This window comes from Tachyglossus aculeatus, chromosome 3, assembly GCF_015852505.1.
Source record: "Tachyglossus aculeatus isolate mTacAcu1 chromosome 3, mTacAcu1.pri, whole genome shotgun sequence".
NCBI lineage: Eukaryota > Metazoa > Chordata > Mammalia > Monotremata > Tachyglossidae > Tachyglossus > Tachyglossus aculeatus.
This window is the reverse complement of record NC_052068.1, coordinates 45,745,658-45,763,785: the sequence shown is the minus strand read 5'-3', so window position 1 is coordinate 45,763,785 and position 18,128 is coordinate 45,745,658. Positions and strand designations below refer to the sequence as shown.

Below are 18,128 nucleotides of genomic sequence, written 5' to 3'. Positions count from 1 at the left end.
GTGAAGGAAAATAGCAGCTCAGGAAAATACTGTCATGTACAAAACTATGCCTCTTGATGATTCTCTGCTCCTTTAAGTCCTTTAAGTCACATTTAAAGACTTGGAAAAAGAATAATTCAGGTTTACAGCATTCCTATCAGGCAAGTCATTATTATTACCCCTTTTTTAACAGATGAATAGAGAAAGTCACCCAAGACAACTCAAGGATTCAATGGCAGACCTGAAATTTGAATTCAAAAGTTCCTGACTCAACTTTAAAATCAGGACCATGGTTTCCTTTAAAAGTAAAAGGACAAAAGCTAGCAGGTGAAAAATCTAAAGAGGCAATACAAGAAGAGTAGCAAAGGCACGCATCCATTTATTCTTGACGGCCTTTAAAAAACGAAGTAAAATATCTGGCCACGAAAATTCTCTCTCTCTCTCTCCTAAATCCAAGTCTTCACAACCAACAAAGTCACGTATTAAATTTAGTAGCAGCATCTATACAGCTAAAACAGGCCTCCTCCCCATTTCTCTTCCAATCTTCTGAGCCCAAATCACCTGCCCTTTGGATAACCCAAAGGAAGAAGCTGAAACATGTTATGTGAACAGGGTGGATAACAGTAGACCTATTAAGCTTCCTGTTTAACTCCACAAACTCCAAGTCAGACCTATTAGTCACCTCCAGCATTTATATATTTATAACCTCTCCCAGCATTTATGCATATATCTGTATGACTAATAGTTCTCTCAATTTATTCTGATTACCCTATTTGTAAACATTTTTATGCCTGTTTTCCCCATTACAAGCCAAGCTCCTGGTGGGCAGGGAATGGGTCTCATGCTTCTACTGAACTTTCTCAAATACTGAGTGCACTGCACTCAGTGAGCAAATAACAATAATATTAATAATAACAATAATAATAATAAATAAGTTAAGCACTTACTATGTGCCAAGTATGCAACTATGCACTGGGGTAGATAGAAAATAATTGGGTCGGACAGAGTCCCTTGATCTCAAAGCGCTCAACCAATAAACACTTTTACTACTTCTACACAATCCTTTTCTTTTTTCCATCAGTGATGGGGACTAGGTCAGACAAGGCACTGTCAAGTTAGTGAATGTCTGATAATAGTCAAAACTGGTAGCCACAAGAGTTCAGAGCTTAATCTATACAACGGATAATTTGTAACGCTGATCCCTGCGTCCTGGGGAGTAGCATGTGTCACGTCTGCTAAACCATATTGAAGGCTAAAACCACACTATAATTCCAGAAGGGGCAATTTTCACACGTGGTGAGTTTTCTACCTTGATCGAAGAGTATATATTTCAGCTATGGTTGAAAGAGTACTGTTTTCACCTCAATATCTCCTCATCTGTCTGTGTGGCCACAGAAGGCCCAAACAGCTACTGTACCACAAGAAAAGCCGGCAGAAGATATGGTTTAATGAAACCACACAACCAAAACTTAGACAATGTTGTATGGAAGTGCCCTGCTGATAAGTGGGAGGCAAGTGTGACCCACTGGCCATGCCCAGAGTCTACATTTGTACACTGTGGAATCCCAAAAGCATAATGTAAGTGGTTTCACATAAAATTCAATAAGGAATGGTTAGGCATGTTCTGTTCAACGAGGCAAGTAGATAGAGCACAGGTTTGTGAATCAGAGGTCGTGGGTTCTAATCCCGACTCCGCCGCTTGTCAGCTGTGTGACTTTAGGCAAGTCACTTAACTTCACTGGTCCGCAGTTACCTCATCTGAGACTGTGAACCCCACTGGGGACAACCCGATGACCTTGTATCTACCCCAGCACTTGGAACAGTGCTTGGCACGTAGTAAGCACTTAACAAATACCAACATTAATAATAATAATAATTATTATTATTAATGATCATAATTAATGACTAAACATTATTACTACAATGTAAAAAAAAACATATGGGAACCTATTATGTGAGAAACGCCCTACTTTCCTAAACTCGGTAGGGCAAACAAATCCCTCTCTAGGAGGCTCAAACTGGAAAGAGTGGTTAAAAGAGGATATAAGGGAAAGAAGCAGCATTGCCTAGTAAACAGGCCTGGGAGTCTGAAGGACCTGGGTTCTAATTCTGACTCCGCCACCTGTCTGCTCTATGACCATGGGCTGGTCACTTTGCTTCTCTTTACCTTATCTGTAAAACAGGGATTAAGACTGTGAGTCCCATGTGGGACAAGTACTATGTCCAACCAGATAAGTAGGAATCTACCTCTGCTCAGTACAGTGCCTGGCACATAGCACACTTAGATACCACTTTTTTAAAAAAAGCCAGAGTGTTGGGGAAAATGATAACTAGGTGTTAAGGGGGTAGAAAGAGCAATGGTGATATGTACCACACAGATTTTGAAGTCTCAGACAAAGGGAACCCTGGTGAGTCTAAATCTAGTGCAGAAGAGAACATTTAAGAGGCCACTCACATATCTAGCTCCAGTATAGACAAGGCATTTAGAAACGAGGTGATGCTGGTTGAGCAAAGCCCTCAACTGGACAGTGAGTCAAGGAGGGAGTGTCAAAAAATAAAAAATAAAGCACCAAACAATGCAAATGACAGCTGCGGTTGATCTTTTCTGGGCAGCACGTAGGAGGGGTGCTGTTCCCACAGTTTTCAGAGACCTTACCAAAGCATTGAGCACGATCAGCAGATCTGGAATCTGGAAACTACTACGCAAGTTCTGCCTGCCCTGAAAAGCACACTGGATCCAGAGACCGTTTCTGATGACATGGCTTGTGTGTTTAGAGCCCAAGGGCAACCTGTCTGAGCCACACTGCCAGTGGAGTAAAGCTGGAATGTGTAGGGGGCCCAGTCCTGTTCAACTTGTTTTAGGCAGCCACGCTGGAGGATGCAACAAGAGACCTAGATATAGGTGTCAGAATATGCCCTTGCGCCCTTGGAAAACTCTCTCAACTGACTAAAAGCATCATCCAAAGCCCTAGAAACAGTCATTCCAGAATTACTGTACACAGATGATTTGATGATTGCACCCAGAAGCCCACTCCCAGGAAGATATGTAATTGATTGTAACCCACTTCAATCAACCAGGTGCTATGGGCTGATGATAAATTTAAAGAAAACTAAGGTGATGTTTCAGCCTGCACCTGGAAAGTCATTCACACAACTAAAAAGATAACTGAATTCTGCTACTTGGGTAGCACACAGATCACTGGTGCAATGATACATACAGCACGGCCTAGTGGATAGAGCAGGGGCATGGGAGTCCGAAGGACCTGGGTTCTAATTCCGGCTTTGTTCGTGTGTCTGCTGAGTGCTTGAGCAAATCACTTCACATCTCTGGGTCTCAGTTACCTAACCTGTAAAATGGGGATTAAGACTGTGAGCCCCAGGTGGGACACGGACTATGTCCAACCTGATGACCTTGTATCTACCCCAGTACTAAGAATAGTGCCTAGCACTAAAAAATACCACTTAAATATCACTTAAATAAGCACTTAAAAAATACCATAAAAAAGTAAAGAGAATCAAGAAAGCCAACAGATCCTTTGGGAGACTGTTAAAAGGAGACAGCATGGATCAGGCTACAGACCAAACTAAAGCTATACAGAGCTGTAGGATTGTCCAGCCTTCTCTGTGACTGTGACACCTGGGCCATACACACAGATGCCGCATCTAGCTCCTTAAGCAATTCAATCAGTGTCACTTACAGGCCACACTCAATATTAAAACACAAGACAAGATCATAAACAATGACACTGAGAGGCAACATGGCCTAGTAATAGTATGAAACTGAGAGTGGGAGTAACTGGGACTAATCAATGAGCTGTACTAATTGCGTGCTTACTGTGTGCAGAGCACTGTACTTGCAGAGCTCTTTTTCATTTCAATCGTATTTATTGAGCGCTTACCGTGTGCAGAGCACTGTACTAAGCGCTTGGGAAGTACAAGTTGGCAACATATGGAGCTCTTGGGAGAGTACACTATAACAAGAGTTGATAGGCACGCTCCCTGACCACAAGGAGAATCTTGGCTCTGGCACCAGCCTGTGTGACCTTGGGTAAGTCATTTAGCTTCTCTGGACCTCAGTTTCTTCCTCTGTAAAATGGGACTTAAATACATATTTTCCCTCCTTAGATTGTAAGTCTGATGAGGGACAGGGACCAGGACTAAAATTATCTTGTATCTACCCCAGTGCTTAGTACATAGTAAGTGCTTAAGTATGATTTTTTGAAAAAAATGAAGTTCTGGAACATAGGATAGTCTCCTAGCATCAAAGCTATGCTCACCATAGCACAGCTTTATTGAGTAGGACATATGAGAAGAATAAAATTGACAACAGGGTACCCAAACAGACGTGGTTCGAAGAGAAGAAACTTCTAGACTGTGAGCCCGCTGTTGGGTAGGGACCGTCTCTCTATGTTGCCAACTTGTACTTCCCAAGCGCTTAGTACAGTGCTCTGCACACAGTAAGCGCTCAATAAATACGACTGAATGAATGAATGGGAACCCAAATGTTACGGACATGGTAAAACACATCTAATAATAGTTATGGCATTTGTGAAGTGCTTACTATGTGCCGTACTAAGCACTGGGGTGGCTACAAGCAAATCGGGTTGGACACAGTCCCTGTCCCATGTGGGGCTCAGGCTCAATCCCCATTTTACAGATGAGGTAACTGAGGCACAGAGAAGTGAAGTGACTTGCCCAGGGTCACACGGCAGAACACTGGTGGACCCGGAATTAGAACCCAGGTCCTTCTGATTTACAGGCCTGTTCTCTATCCATTAGGTCATGCTGCTTCTCTAGAGGGCAATTCATTCATTCAATCGTATTTATTGAGCGCTTACTGTGTGCAGAACACTGTACCAAGCATTTGAGAAGTACAAGGTGGCAACATATAGAGACAATCCCTACCCAACAGTGGGCTCACAGTCTAGAAGCAATGCTGCATCCCAGCTGAAAATTAAGAGTCACTGCCATCAAGACTCAATGCCCCATGCAAGACAAGGGACTGTGTCCAACCTAATTAACTTGTATCTTACCCCAGCGCTTAGAACAGCATTTGACACATTTTAAGTGCTTAACCAATACCGTAAAAAATAGAGAGCCGCTTTTTTAGGGATAGAGATGAGGAAAAAGAGAAACCAGTGACAGGCACTAAAGTCACTAAGCACAACACAATAGGGGACAATCTTTCTGTGAGTCCAATTTAGCCAGGAGAGTGAATTTCACATTAGCCTTTTCAGTCACAAACGTAAACTTCACCATCATTTTGCGAAGTTATGTAAATTACGTTATGTATATATTCATTTTGCTCTGTGGTGTTAACACTTTAGGGGGATAGTGCCAAAATTTGCACAAGAGTAAAAAGGGAAGAAAATCAGTGTGTGTTAACTAAAGATTATTAGTAAATGAAAAGCTAGCTCAAATCAATCAATGGTATTTATTGAGGGCTTACTGTGTGCTGAGCATGCGGCCCCGTACAACAGAGCAGGTACACATAATCCCTGCCCACGAAGAGCTTACAGCAAACATTAAAATCATTACAGATAGGGGAAATGGGATGGTGTAGGGATAAATGCTTTGGTGCCACCCCTAGTTTGGGGTATGACTAAAATGTCCATGGTGGGACAAACCATTTTGACTATGCTGTGTTCACAAAAACACTGCTCTTTGTTTTGATGTCATTTGTTGTTTGCACACCTGGTGTTATTTTTGCTTTAGCCTCGTCTCGTGCTTCTTACAAAGCTCCTGTTCCAAAGGAGCCGTTCATTCATGGTGGACTACCTGTGGAAAGTGACTTCAGTTTTCAGCTGAGAAAAGGCTCTGAATTACTGTATCCTTAAAATGTTTCTTCTTTCCTCCATGCTTTCCATCTTCCAATTTAAGCTCATCCCAAAGTAGCTATTTGAACATCCTGCTGTCAACCACTCTCCTCAGATGTCCAGCTGAATTAAGGAGCAGATGCTAGGAATGCTAGGAATATGACTCCATCCTAAAATTTTGTTTTGTGACACTGCCTTGCTATTTGATGCTGAGCACAGCCTCTAACTGGCATTGTTGGAACTGCTTAGGGAATCAGATTTGGCAACTCTGGGAATCTAGATCTCACAGCTGTGAAGGATTTCAGCACTTCAGCTCTACAGCAGGCTTGTAGTTTAGTCTGAAGACTACCAGTCTTCCAAAGGACATACAGGCCTTGATTTAATTTTTTTACTTTCTTGCCTGTCATCAGGCAATTGGTCAGTGTGCTGCAGAGGCAACCGATTTCCGGGGCAACGGTTCAGCTCTGTTTTGCCAATATAGATTTTTGGTAGTGTGGGTGGCTACCCTGTTCCCAACTAACATATTACATCAGTTTTCTTTAGACCTACTGTCAGCTCATAATGCCTGGCTGATTCAGCAAAGCAGTTAACAATCACTGTCTATCTTCTTGGGTGTGTGCAGTCGATCTGGGTGCAATCTGCACACAGCGATTCTTGAGTCACTACCTCTACGACTATGGATGATGTTCCAAGTCTGTTGAGTTGGAAGAGTGTTTGCTCCCAGCCACAGCCTTTGCGCTGTAGTGTCTCTGCAGCCAGCTCTGTCAACCTGTTAGGCACAAGCTAAAGGAAGGTGGTGAGGGGTTTAGAGTGAAAGGCTGTTCCTAGAGTGGAGCTAACAAATCGCTGGAAAATCCAACAGAAAATGGACTCCATGATACACCCACTTTTTTGAGGAACATAATCTAGCTAAATTGTGGGGTACACGGTAAATCTAATTCTTCCTCCTAGGTACCAAAATCTCCACTATTATGACATGGTACTTGCAAAACAGGGTAGTCAAACTCTTGCTTCATATAATTCACAAAATGGTCTACAAGACAGATATGCAAGCAGAAACATTTAAAATTATTTGGTCTAGAAAAAACCATGCTAACTGGAAATGAGACAAGCTCAGAGACAGAATCAATGAGTGAGAGTAGAACTGCTAAAGAAGCATATTTAAGGTAGTTAATACTTGCATCAACTGCCTACCGAAAAGGATACCTGGAAGTATTTCTACTACTCATTCATTCAATCGTATTTATTGAGCTCTTACTGTGTGCAGAGCACTGAACTATGCGCTTGTACTATGTCTACCAACTCTGTTATATTGTACACTCCCAAGTGCTTAGTACAGTGCTCTGTACACAATGTGCTCAATTAATAATAATAATAATAATGGTATTTGTTAAGCGCTTACTATGTGCCCAGCACTGTTCTAAGCACTGGGGTAGATTCAAGGTAATCAGGTTATCCCACGTGGGGCTCACAGTCTTAATCCCCATTGTACAGATGAGGTAACTGAGGCACAGAGAAGTTAAGTGACTTGCCCAAAGTCACACAGTTGACAAGTTGGCAGAGCCGGGATTACAGCCCACGACCTCTGACTTCCAAGCCCGTGCTCTTTCCACTAAGTCACACAGCTTCTCCAGTACCATAAATACCATTAACTGATTATTTTAACAGAATTCAGAGGTGGGAAAAATGGGCAGAAATGAACAGAGCCCTCAAATTTAAAGAAGAAAATTATAGATAGCAAACTGAAATGGTAGTTTGCTGATCTGGAAACAATACAGAAAGCATTTTAAGGGAAAGCATATGAAGATGGGCGCATATGTCCATGAGTTATTTCCAAAAGGCTGGAAGGCTAGAACAAAGGGCTCGAAAACGTGTAAAAACCTTCATTTTCTTCGTATGGTGATGAAGATTTTAAAAAAAAACCTGCCTTTGTTTTCCACAATGGAATCCATCTTATGTAAGCACATGTAAAGTCCAGGCACTTTTCTCCATCATCTTGCCACCTCTTCTTACCCTTGTAACCATATATTGCTTAACTATTTGGCAAATTCCATCTTTATATTAAGATAAGGCCACACCTATATCTTTGGGCATTTCCTATCACTTCCTCAATGTCAAAATCTAATTTGAGACAATATTGAATATATCCAGCAATAGGAGCCCGGCAACCTGAAAAACTCCACAACTGAAGCAGATTTAAGATAGTCCAAGGTCCCAAGAGTCTCAGTTCCACAGCAAGATACATTTAGTTAGAAAGCTAACTTCTTTTCCTTAACAGCAATACTTGTTTCACTTTTAAAATTCTTCCAACAAAATTAGTTATCTTTTTTACTCTCAGGCCAACAGTCAGAGGTAGCGGAACAGAACGTAGCTAGATGGCAATGAAAAACTGAGGGAAATTATCTATCCAGTCTTCCTCCCTCTCCCCTGCCAATCCCACTCCCTTGAAAAAGTAGTTTACTTACTTCTGAAACCCAGATGCTTCTTCCTACAGATAAGCTTTTCCCACTGGGTTTGACCTCCTTTTAGAAAAATACTCTTTAGTTCTATCCTAAATATTTCTGAATGAGACATTCATTCATTCATTCAATCATATTTACTGAGCGATTACTGTGTACACAGCCCTGTACTAAGCGCTTGGAAAGTACAATTTGGCAACAAATAAGAGACAATCCCTACCCAACAATGGGCTCACAGTCTAAACAACCCCAGCCCCCGCAACACCATCATCGAAAATTTGTTTTCGCCCCATTCAATAGCTAATTCAGACCAGAAGAATTTTGTCAAATGTTAAGTACTGGCAGCTTCCATACCCTTTCCCTCCCACTTCTGTCTGCTTCCTGTAGGGAGGCCAGTCAATCAATAGTATTTATGGGACTTATTGTACAGAGAGCACTGAACTAAGCACTTGGGAGAGTATAACAGAATAGGTAGGCAAGAGAAGGCAAGGTAAATTCAAGGAGCTTAAAATCTAGCAGATCAAAAGGGCAGAGAAAAGAGGAGTTATGGAGCAAAGAAAGGACCACGACAAAGCTAAGTAGGCTAGGTTGCTTCTGGCCTAAGGGCAATTCAACAAGGTGAGTGACCTTACTATATCATTTACCTTCTACTAAGGTTAAATCATTTAGTTCCACCCCAATCCAGATCCAATCCGGCCTAGCTCAAGGTTCGGCTTAGAAGTTTTGAGGCCAATCTTCCTGGGGATTCAGGGTCAAGGGAAACAGCAGGGGAGTCAGAAGGACCTGGGTTCTAATCCCAACTACTCCATTTATCTCTGTGACCTTGGTCAATTTAACTTCTCTGTGCCTGTAACTTCATCTGCAAAATGGAGATAAAGACTGTGCGCCCTTGTAGAACATGGGTTGCGGCCAATCTGATTAGCTTGTATCTAACCCAGCACTCACTACAGTGGCTGGGACATAGTAAGCTCTTAACAAATGCCATTTAGAAGAAAAAAAAAAACCTAACCTCCCTCTGACCTCCACTGAAGTCAGAGCTAACTTGGCCAAGTATCTTTTCCTACTGTCACTATGATCCATCCCTGACCTGACTTACCTAGACCCAAACCAGTCTTTCAGTGAGATCTTTCTAAAGCACTTCCACTTTTATCTCCCTTTACTGTCAGAACAAAGCAGAAGTGAAGGATTTGACTAGCTACTGAAGAACAAGACATTCCAGAAGGTTTTCACATACATGTACCTCTATGCCACCAAATCAAATATACGGGTTTTACTATCACTAATCTATCAAACAAAATTAGTTAAAACTAGGCTGTACATAATTCCTAGTTTAGCCTTAAGAGATCTGGATTTCTGTAAATTGTCCTGGGCAATTATAAAAAATGCAAATGTCCTGGAATTAGTACCATCCGGATTAAGTTAGTCAAGCTACCTTGTTCAGAATCACAACTGCTCTTTTTTACTTTAAATGCTTGGACTTCCATATCCAGGCTGGCACATGATCATTCCAACAGTTTAGGTCCCAAAAATTCTGGTATTTTTGCAGAGTGGACATCACAGAATTCTATGGGCAGCCCACACTCTCATCCCAGTTAATTCCCATCGTCTCCCCCAGTGGGAAAGGGAAGCTTTCCAAGTTCAGAGTGATATCCCTGCAACCTGATTTTCCAATTTTTCATCTCCATCTGGATGTCTGCCCACCATCTAAAACTCAATATGTCCAAGACTGAACTCCTTATCTTCCCTCCCAAACCCTGTCCTCTCCCTGACTTTCCTGTCACTGTAGATGGCACTACCATCCTTCCTGTCTCAAAAGCCCGCAACACTGGTGTCATCCTCAACTCCGATCTCTCGTTCACCCCACACACCCAATCCGTCACCAAAACCTGCCGGTCTCATCTCCACAACATCACCAAGATCTGCCCTTTCCTCTCCATCCAAACCGCTACCTTGCTGGTTCAATCTCTCATCCTATCCCGACTGGATTATTGCATCGGCCTCCTCTCTGATCTCCCATCCTCCTGTCTCTCCCCACTTCAGTCTATACTTCACTCTGCTGCCCGGATTACCTTTGTACAGAAAGGCTCTGGACATGTTACTCCCCGCCTCAAAAATCTCCAGTGGTTGCCCCTCAACCTACAAATCAAGTAAAAACTCCTCACTCTCATCTTCAAGGCTGTCCATCACCTCACCCCCTCCTACCTCACCTCCCTTCTCTCCTTCTCCAGCCCAGCCCACACCCTCTGCTCCTCGGCCACTAACCTCCTCACTGTGCCTTGTTCTCGCCTGTCCCGCCGTCAACCCCCGGCCCACATCCTTCCCCTGACCTGGAATGCCCTCCCTCCACACATCTTCCAACCTAGCTCTATTCCTCATTCATTCAATCGAATTTATTGAGCGCTTACTGTGTGCAGAGCACTGTACTAAGCGCTTCAAAGTCCTATTGAGAGCTCACCTCCTCCAGGAGGCCTTCCCAGACTGAGCCCCCCCTTTTCCTCTCCTCCTCCCTATCCCCCCCTGCCCTACTTCCTTACCCTCCCCACAGTACTTATATATATTTGTAGATTTATTACTCTATTTATTTTACTTGTACATATTTACTACTCTATTTACTTTGTTAATGATATGCATATAGCTATAATTCTATTAGCTCTGACAATTTTGACACCTGTCTACATGTTTTGTTTCGTTCATTCATTCATTCATTCAATCGCATTTATTGAGCGCTTACTGTGTGCAGAGCACTGTACTAAGCGCTTGGGAAGTACAAGTTGGCAACATATAGAGACGGTCCCTACCCAACAGTGGGCTCACAGTCTAGAAAGGGGAGACAGAGAACAAAACAAAACATATCAACAGAATAAAATAAATCGAATAAATATGTACAAGTAAAATAAATAAATAAATAGAGTAATAAATACGTACAAACATATATACAGGTGCTGTGGGGAAGGGAAGGAGGTAAGGTGGGGGGGATGGAGAGGGGGAGGAGTGGGAGAGGAAGTCTGTCTCCCCCTTCTAGACTGTGAGCCCATTGTTGGATAGGGACCGTCTCTATATATTGCCGACTTGTCCTTCCCAAGAGCTTAGTACAGTGCTCTGCACACAGTAAGCACTCAATAAATACAGTTGAATGAGTTAATTTTAAAAAATACATATATTCCATATGTGTATGTATATACATATAATAATAATAATAATAATAATGGTATTTGTTAAGCGTTTACTATGTGCCAGGCACTGTACTATGCACTTGGGATAGATACAAGCCAATCAGGTTGTACACAGCCCATGTCCCTAATGGGGCTCACAGTCTCAATCCCCATTTTACTGATGAAGTAACTGAGGCACAGAGAAGTAAGTGACTTGCCCAAGATCACACAACAGACATGCGATGGAGCCAGGATTAGAAGCTATAACCTTTTGATTCCCAGGCCCCCGTGCTCTGTCCATTATGTCATGCTGCTCCTCCAGTAAGTACACACACAAATGCACACACATATATATATATATATATATACATACATACATATATACATACATACTGGCTCAGTAGAAAGAGCATGGGCTTTGGAGTCAGAGGTCAGGGGTTCAAATCCCAGCTCTGCCAATTGTCAGCTGTGTGACTTCGGGCAAGTCACTTCACTTCTCTGTGCCTCAGTAACCTCATCTGTAAAATGGGGATTAAGACTGTGAGCCCCCCCGTGGGACAACCTGATCACCTTGTAACCTCCCCAGCGCTTAGAACAGTGCTTTGCACATAGTAAGTGCTTAATAAATGCCATCATTATACATAGATATATATGTATACACACCCATATTTATAGTTAATCTAGCTAAAAAAAGATAAGGAGGTTGAAAATGGATCCTTATTTAAAAAGGGGGTGTGGCAGATATAGAAAAGATGGAAGAGGTAAAGACAGGAATATAATGAGAACATTTTCATGGAATTCAGTTAAGGAATACATGAGAAGAAAAATAAAATATGTATCTGAATCAACCCTGATAAATAATTTCATAAAACAGTGCAACTAAATACCATACCTTACTGCCTGGGGAAAAAAAAAATATTGAGGGCCATTACTGAAGTTAATAAAAACTACTGGAGAGACCACCAAGCTATCCTGTATTATTTAAACACTGAGTCCAACTTTTCTTCCAGCATATAACAGTGACATTAGTAGTGGCATTTGCTTAGTGCTTATATGTACCAAGCACAAACTAAGTGCTGACTAATAGAGAATACAAGCAGAACAGACATGGGGCTCACAGGTATTAAATCCCCATTTTAAAGATGAAGAAACTGCAGCACAGAGAAATTAAGTGACTTTACCAAGGTGAATCAGTGGTATTTATTGTGTGCTTACTGTGCACAGAGCATCGTATCTTAGTACCCGCTTGATAGGGTACAGTACAACAGAGTTGGCAGATGTGTTCCCTGATCAGAGTTAATCATCAAGAGGGGTAGACAGACCTTAAAATAAATTACAAACGTACATAAATGCTGAGGGAATGAGGGTGGAGTGATATTAAGTGTTTAAAGGGTACAAATACAAGTGCAAGTATGTTGCAGAAGAGATAGGGAGTAAGGGGAATGAGGACTTATTTGGATAAGTCCTCTTGGTGGAAATATGATTTTAAAAACGTTTCGAAGGTGGGAGAGTGGTGGTCAGGCACAGATGAAGACGGAGGGAGTTTCAGGTCAGAAGGAGGAGGACGTGGGGAAGGGGTCGGCGGCGAACAGATGAGTCTGAGGTACAGTGAGTGGGCTGGTGTTAGAGAAGCAAAGTGAGTGGTCTGGGCTGCAGTAGGAAATCAGAGAGGTGAGACAGGAGGGAGAAAGCCGATTGAGTGTTTTAAAGTCAGCGGTAAGGAGTTTGTTTAAATGCAAAGGTGGATGGGCAACCCCCACACCCCGAGGTTCTGGAGGAGCAGGGAAACATGGACTGAATGTTTTAAGAAAAATGATCCAGAGAGCCGAATGAAGTATGGACTGGAGTGGTGACTGACAGGAGGCAGGGAGGTCAGCAAGCAGGCTGATGCAGTTGTCAAGGCAGAGAGAGTAAGTGCTTGGCTCAGCATAATAGCAGTTTGGGTGGCGAGGAAAGGGCAGATTTTAGGGATGCTGTGAAGGTAGAATCGACAAGATTTGGTGACAGAGTGAATATGTGGTCCAATGAGAGAGATAATGCCAAGGTTAGGGGTTTGTGAGACAGGAAGGATGGTTGTGTTCTTTATAGTGATGGGAAAGTCAGGGGGGAGTTGCCCAGGAGGTAGTGGCAGACTGGATTAAAATCCCAATCCTCTAACCCCAAACCCTGTGCTCTTTCCACTAGACCAGGTGTTGGGTGGGAGAGGAAGGAGAAGGAGGCACAGTAGAAGGGAGAGAGGGAGAAAACAGGAAGGTCAAATTGCTCTGGGGTGAGATAACTTTGGGATGAGATAAAAGGGAGAGGAGACTGAGGTCCTTCCCTACCTACATGCCAGCACAGAATTATTCATCAAGGGGACTATTACTGTGACCAGAGTATTACCTACCCATTTTTATAACTACGTACTGGTAAACATAAAAGGGGATGAGTGTAACAGGTTTTAAAATGTGAAATGTAGTTACACTTTGGACCACAGCTGCGACTCCCTATAAACCTAAGATACATTCAACGACCCCCTTCTCATACTAATGTTCTGAGGTTATGACGTTGCTGTTGCCAAGGCTGGCTCAGAAACAGGTTAAGTGTCACCACAAGTAGAGACACATCTTTTACTCATACTGAATGGCTCCAAGCACCGAAAACCATTCAGTCCATGCCTCGCCATGCCTCAAGAATCTCCAGGGGTTGCCCATTCACTTCTGCATCATGGAAACTCCTTAATTAATTGGCTTTAAAACACTCAATTAGCTCACCCCCTTCTTTCTACCTTACCTCATCGTTCTTACTACAGCCCAACCTGCCCACTTGGCTCGTCATTCCACCCTGATCAAATCTAACTTTCCGCCAACCCCTTTCCCACCTGCTCCCTCGGGCCTAAAACTCCCTCCCCCCGCATCTATGCCAGACTACCAATCTGCCCACCTTCAAAACCTTAATAAGGGTCACATCTCCTCCAAGAGACCCTCCCGATTAAGCCCTCTTTTCTCCGACTCAGAACTCCTCCTTACTGTGTCATTTGTGCACCTGAATCTTATGAACTTTGGGCATTTGGTATTCACCCCACCATCAGCACAGCGCTTCTGTGCATATCCACCAGTTATTTATTTAGACTGTAAGCCTCTTGTGGGCAGGGAACATCTACCAACTCTGTTGAATTGTACTCTCCCAGGCGCTATGTACAGTGCTCTACACCCCATAAGTGCTCAACACCTACCACTGACTGATTGACTGACTCAATGGGCATTCAGTCAATGTTTTTGATGATGATGATGATGGAAACAGTTGGCTCAGAAGCAAGGCAGATCAGGCTGGCCTGTACTTTCCTCACCCCTTCTGAAAAAGCTCCCAAAGGACTGTAGTACCACTTGGGGAAGAGAGCAGAAAGCACTGTGGCAGTGTTTCCCAGCAGTGAGGCTTACTGCTATTCTCGCTTCCCCCTACGCCTTGTCAATCATACCTAAAGAAACATGCGGGGAGGGATAGGAGTAGTTGTAAGTGTAGATTGCTGTCACTATGGCAGTAATTCTACATTTGAAGCTGGTATCTATCAGTTTAACAATTTGAGCTTCAGAGATTAACAGTTAAGTGCACTTTCACCCTACAACATCCAATTTAACATGCTAGAGAACCATGTCTGTTCCTGACCAGAGTGAATATATTAAGTAAATTGAAGATTTTTTTTTTTGAAGTACAGAAAACAGCAAAAGGTACTAGGCTATTTCCAAATTATACGAGAGAGGTTTAAGTATCCAATAATCATCAATGGCATTTATTGAGTGCTTACTGTGTGCAGACCACTGAACAAAGCACTTGGGAGATTACAACGCAACAGAACTGGTAGACACTCTCCCTGCCCACAATGAGCTTACAGTCTAGATGGCTTCTGAAACTGTGAACTAAAAACTGCAGTTGTTTAGCAGGAGCTACAAAAATTTTTTATGATTCCAAATGTGACAAATGTACATCATAATTTTCCTCTGAAAACAAAAGTTTGGTAAGGCTTTTGTGGTCGATAACGACCAAGGTAAAAACTCAAAGCAGACGTATTAAGTTTCACAATTCGGCTATTTACTTATTTTCCACTCTTGAATACTTAAGTATGATCTTCACTTTGAGTTTCCAGCTAAAATTTAACATTTCAAGTTACTGACTGGTAATAAAAGTACTAGAGCAAGAGCAAAGTTATTAATTATCCTTACCTGGTCTTTTTCTTGCTTTTTCATGCCCAAGTTGTCCTAGGTCATTACAACCACACGTATACACAGTTCCATCATCCAAGACAAATACAGTATGCCTGAGTCCACATCCTACATCCCGGACCTTTTTGTTTTGGAAAAAGTCACTTTTTCTGGGTTCTAGTACAATTTCTTCATCAATGCCACCCAATCCTAGCTGTCCAAAGGATGCATTTCCCCAGCACAACATGCTTGAATTTCTTTTGCTCTTCCAGTTTCAGTGATCAAAAAAATTCCCTTTTTTGTCCCTGGAAAGTAGGAAGTGTCACTATCTGGGAAGATTAAAAAAAAAAAGTCAATACCTCTTCAGAAGTCACAAACGTTCTCATATTATGAACTATGTAAATTCTCAAGTGAGTTTTATAACAACTTCAACAAGTATGATTCATTTCTATTAAACACATACATATTTTTATTCATCAGAAATATCTGGAGGACACACCCACACCCTCAACGGCTGATCATATATAGCTAGATAGCCTTGATTTTTCTGCTTTTTCCATCCAGGCTGAATTTTCAGAGCAACTCTCCGAATCAAATATCATTATCCGATAAAATGGGTTTTATTTGACATTGTTTTCAAAACACACAATGACATTTCCTACCTAAATGCTGTTCAGATATGGTTTAATTTGATCATATAAAATTACTGCAATGACAAAAACCCTTAAAAAGAGAGACACATTTTCAGGAGGAACTACGTGGTCCTCTGATCAATTTTAAATAGAATTCATGTAGTCACATTACAAAAAGTTTTCAGAAAAGGTAAACCTTATTTTATTCTTACTACACTTTCTCCAGTCACAGGATAGTTACAACAACTGCCTCAGGAACACAGCCCTTCAAACAGAGCCACAAAAACAGCAGCAAAATTCAAGCTCCAGTCAGAAGACCAAGGAATGAAACGCAATTATAGCTACTTGGAACCTGTCATTACTTTTACTAATTAAATCTTCCCACTCAGTCATGTCAATTTTAACATCAGCCCTTCCTATCAAAGCGGGGGTATTAAGATCCACCCCCAGGATCTGGATTTGGAACGAACGTTTCCACGACCACCCGTTTAAAGGATATAAAGTAATACACTCCCATCTAACGTGGAGATATCCCCCTAGCACCTATCATGTAAGTGAGATTTCTGGCGCTCCTCTGCTAACGGCTATCCTTTTTTAAATAATGTATACCTACGGAAACCTGAATTCCTGGGCCTCAGCAGTGCATTTTGAAGGGTAAGACGTTACGGCAGCCTCGGTACGGTTAATTTTTGCTGGTGGAGATGGGGCGGGGAGGGGAGGGAAGATCACTCCAGTGGCGAAATCCGTGGAACTTTCCAGCACATCGACTTGGCTGTAAAGTCCCAGATCAACCCCGAAGAGTCGGACCTACCGAAGCCTAGTAATGTGGTGGTTTTTTTAAAGCTGCTGCATGACTAAGTCACACCATCGGCCTAAGTCAGTTTTTATTTCGGATGCAGCGGGCTCCATTCCTCGCTCACGCGGCCCCCTACAAGTTTTGGGCCCGATTTTCGTAGATCCCTAGAGAGAGACAGAGACAGAGAGAGAGAGAAGGAGAGAGAAAGAGCTATCTTAACCAGGCCAAACCAGGGGCTGGGCCGTCCCTGGGCCCGTGGGCTGCGGCCCGAGCGCCGCTGGACTTTCCATTCATTCATTCAATCGTCTTTACTGAGCGCTTACTGTGTGCAGAGCACTGGACTAAGCGCTTGGGAAAGGCAGGTCGGCAACATAGAGAGACGGTCCCTTCCCAACGTCACAGTCTAGAAGGGGGAGACGGTCAACAAAACATGTACACAGGTGTCAAAATCGTCAGAACAAAGAAGATCAAAGCTATATGCACCTCGTTAACAAAATAAATAGTAAATATGTACAATATAGAGTAATAAATCTGTACAAATATATATACAGGTGCTGTGGGGAGGGGAAGGGGGGAGGGCGGGGGGGATGGGGAGGAGGTGAGGAAAAGGGGGGCTTCGGTCTGGGCCGAAGGGAAGATGAAGTTTCGGGGTGAGGGGTGGACCGCGGGGTTGGGGGGCTGTGGGAGCGTCCAGGACGCCGGTCCAGTGCTCCGCACACAGTAAGTGCTCCTCCCCACAGCACCTGTATATATATATATTTGTACATATCACTCTATTTTACTTGTACATATTTATTCTATTTATTTTATTTTGTTAATATGTTTTGTCGTCTGTTTCCCCCTTCCAGACTGTGAGCCCGCTGTTGGGTGGGGACCGTCTCTATATGTTGCCGACTTGTCCTTCCCAAGCGCTTAGTCCAATGCTCTGCACACAGTACGCGCTCAATAAATACGATTGGATGAATGAATGAATAAATACGACTGAATGAATAAATTGAATGAATGAATGAGCCCGTTGGGGGGTAGGGGCTGTCTCTTATGTGTCGCCGACTTGTCCTTCCCAAGCGCTTAGTCCGGTGCTCCGCACACGGTCAGCGCTCAATAAATACGACTGAA

At 42.8% G+C, this 18,128-nt stretch overlaps 1 protein-coding gene across 4 annotated transcripts in view; it reads right to left on the bottom strand.

Annotated features, from left to right (window-relative positions):
• HERC4 (HECT and RLD domain containing E3 ubiquitin protein ligase 4) overlaps positions 1–18,128 on the bottom strand; it is a 96,315-nt gene that overhangs the window by 65,607 nt on the left and 12,580 nt on the right. For 3 of the 4 annotated variants that reach the window (XM_038743553.1, XM_038743552.1, XM_038743556.1), the window contains 2 exons: positions 17,028–17,176; positions 15,606–15,913 (listed from right to left, as the gene is read on the bottom strand). In XM_038743553.1, coding sequence (XP_038599481.1) covers positions 15,606–15,831 — 226 coding nt within the window. In that variant the 5' untranslated portion in view covers positions 15,832–15,913; positions 17,028–17,176. The remainder of the gene's footprint in view (positions 1–15,605; positions 15,914–17,027; positions 17,177–18,128) is intronic. The other variant, XM_038743554.1, reaches the window with a different exon arrangement.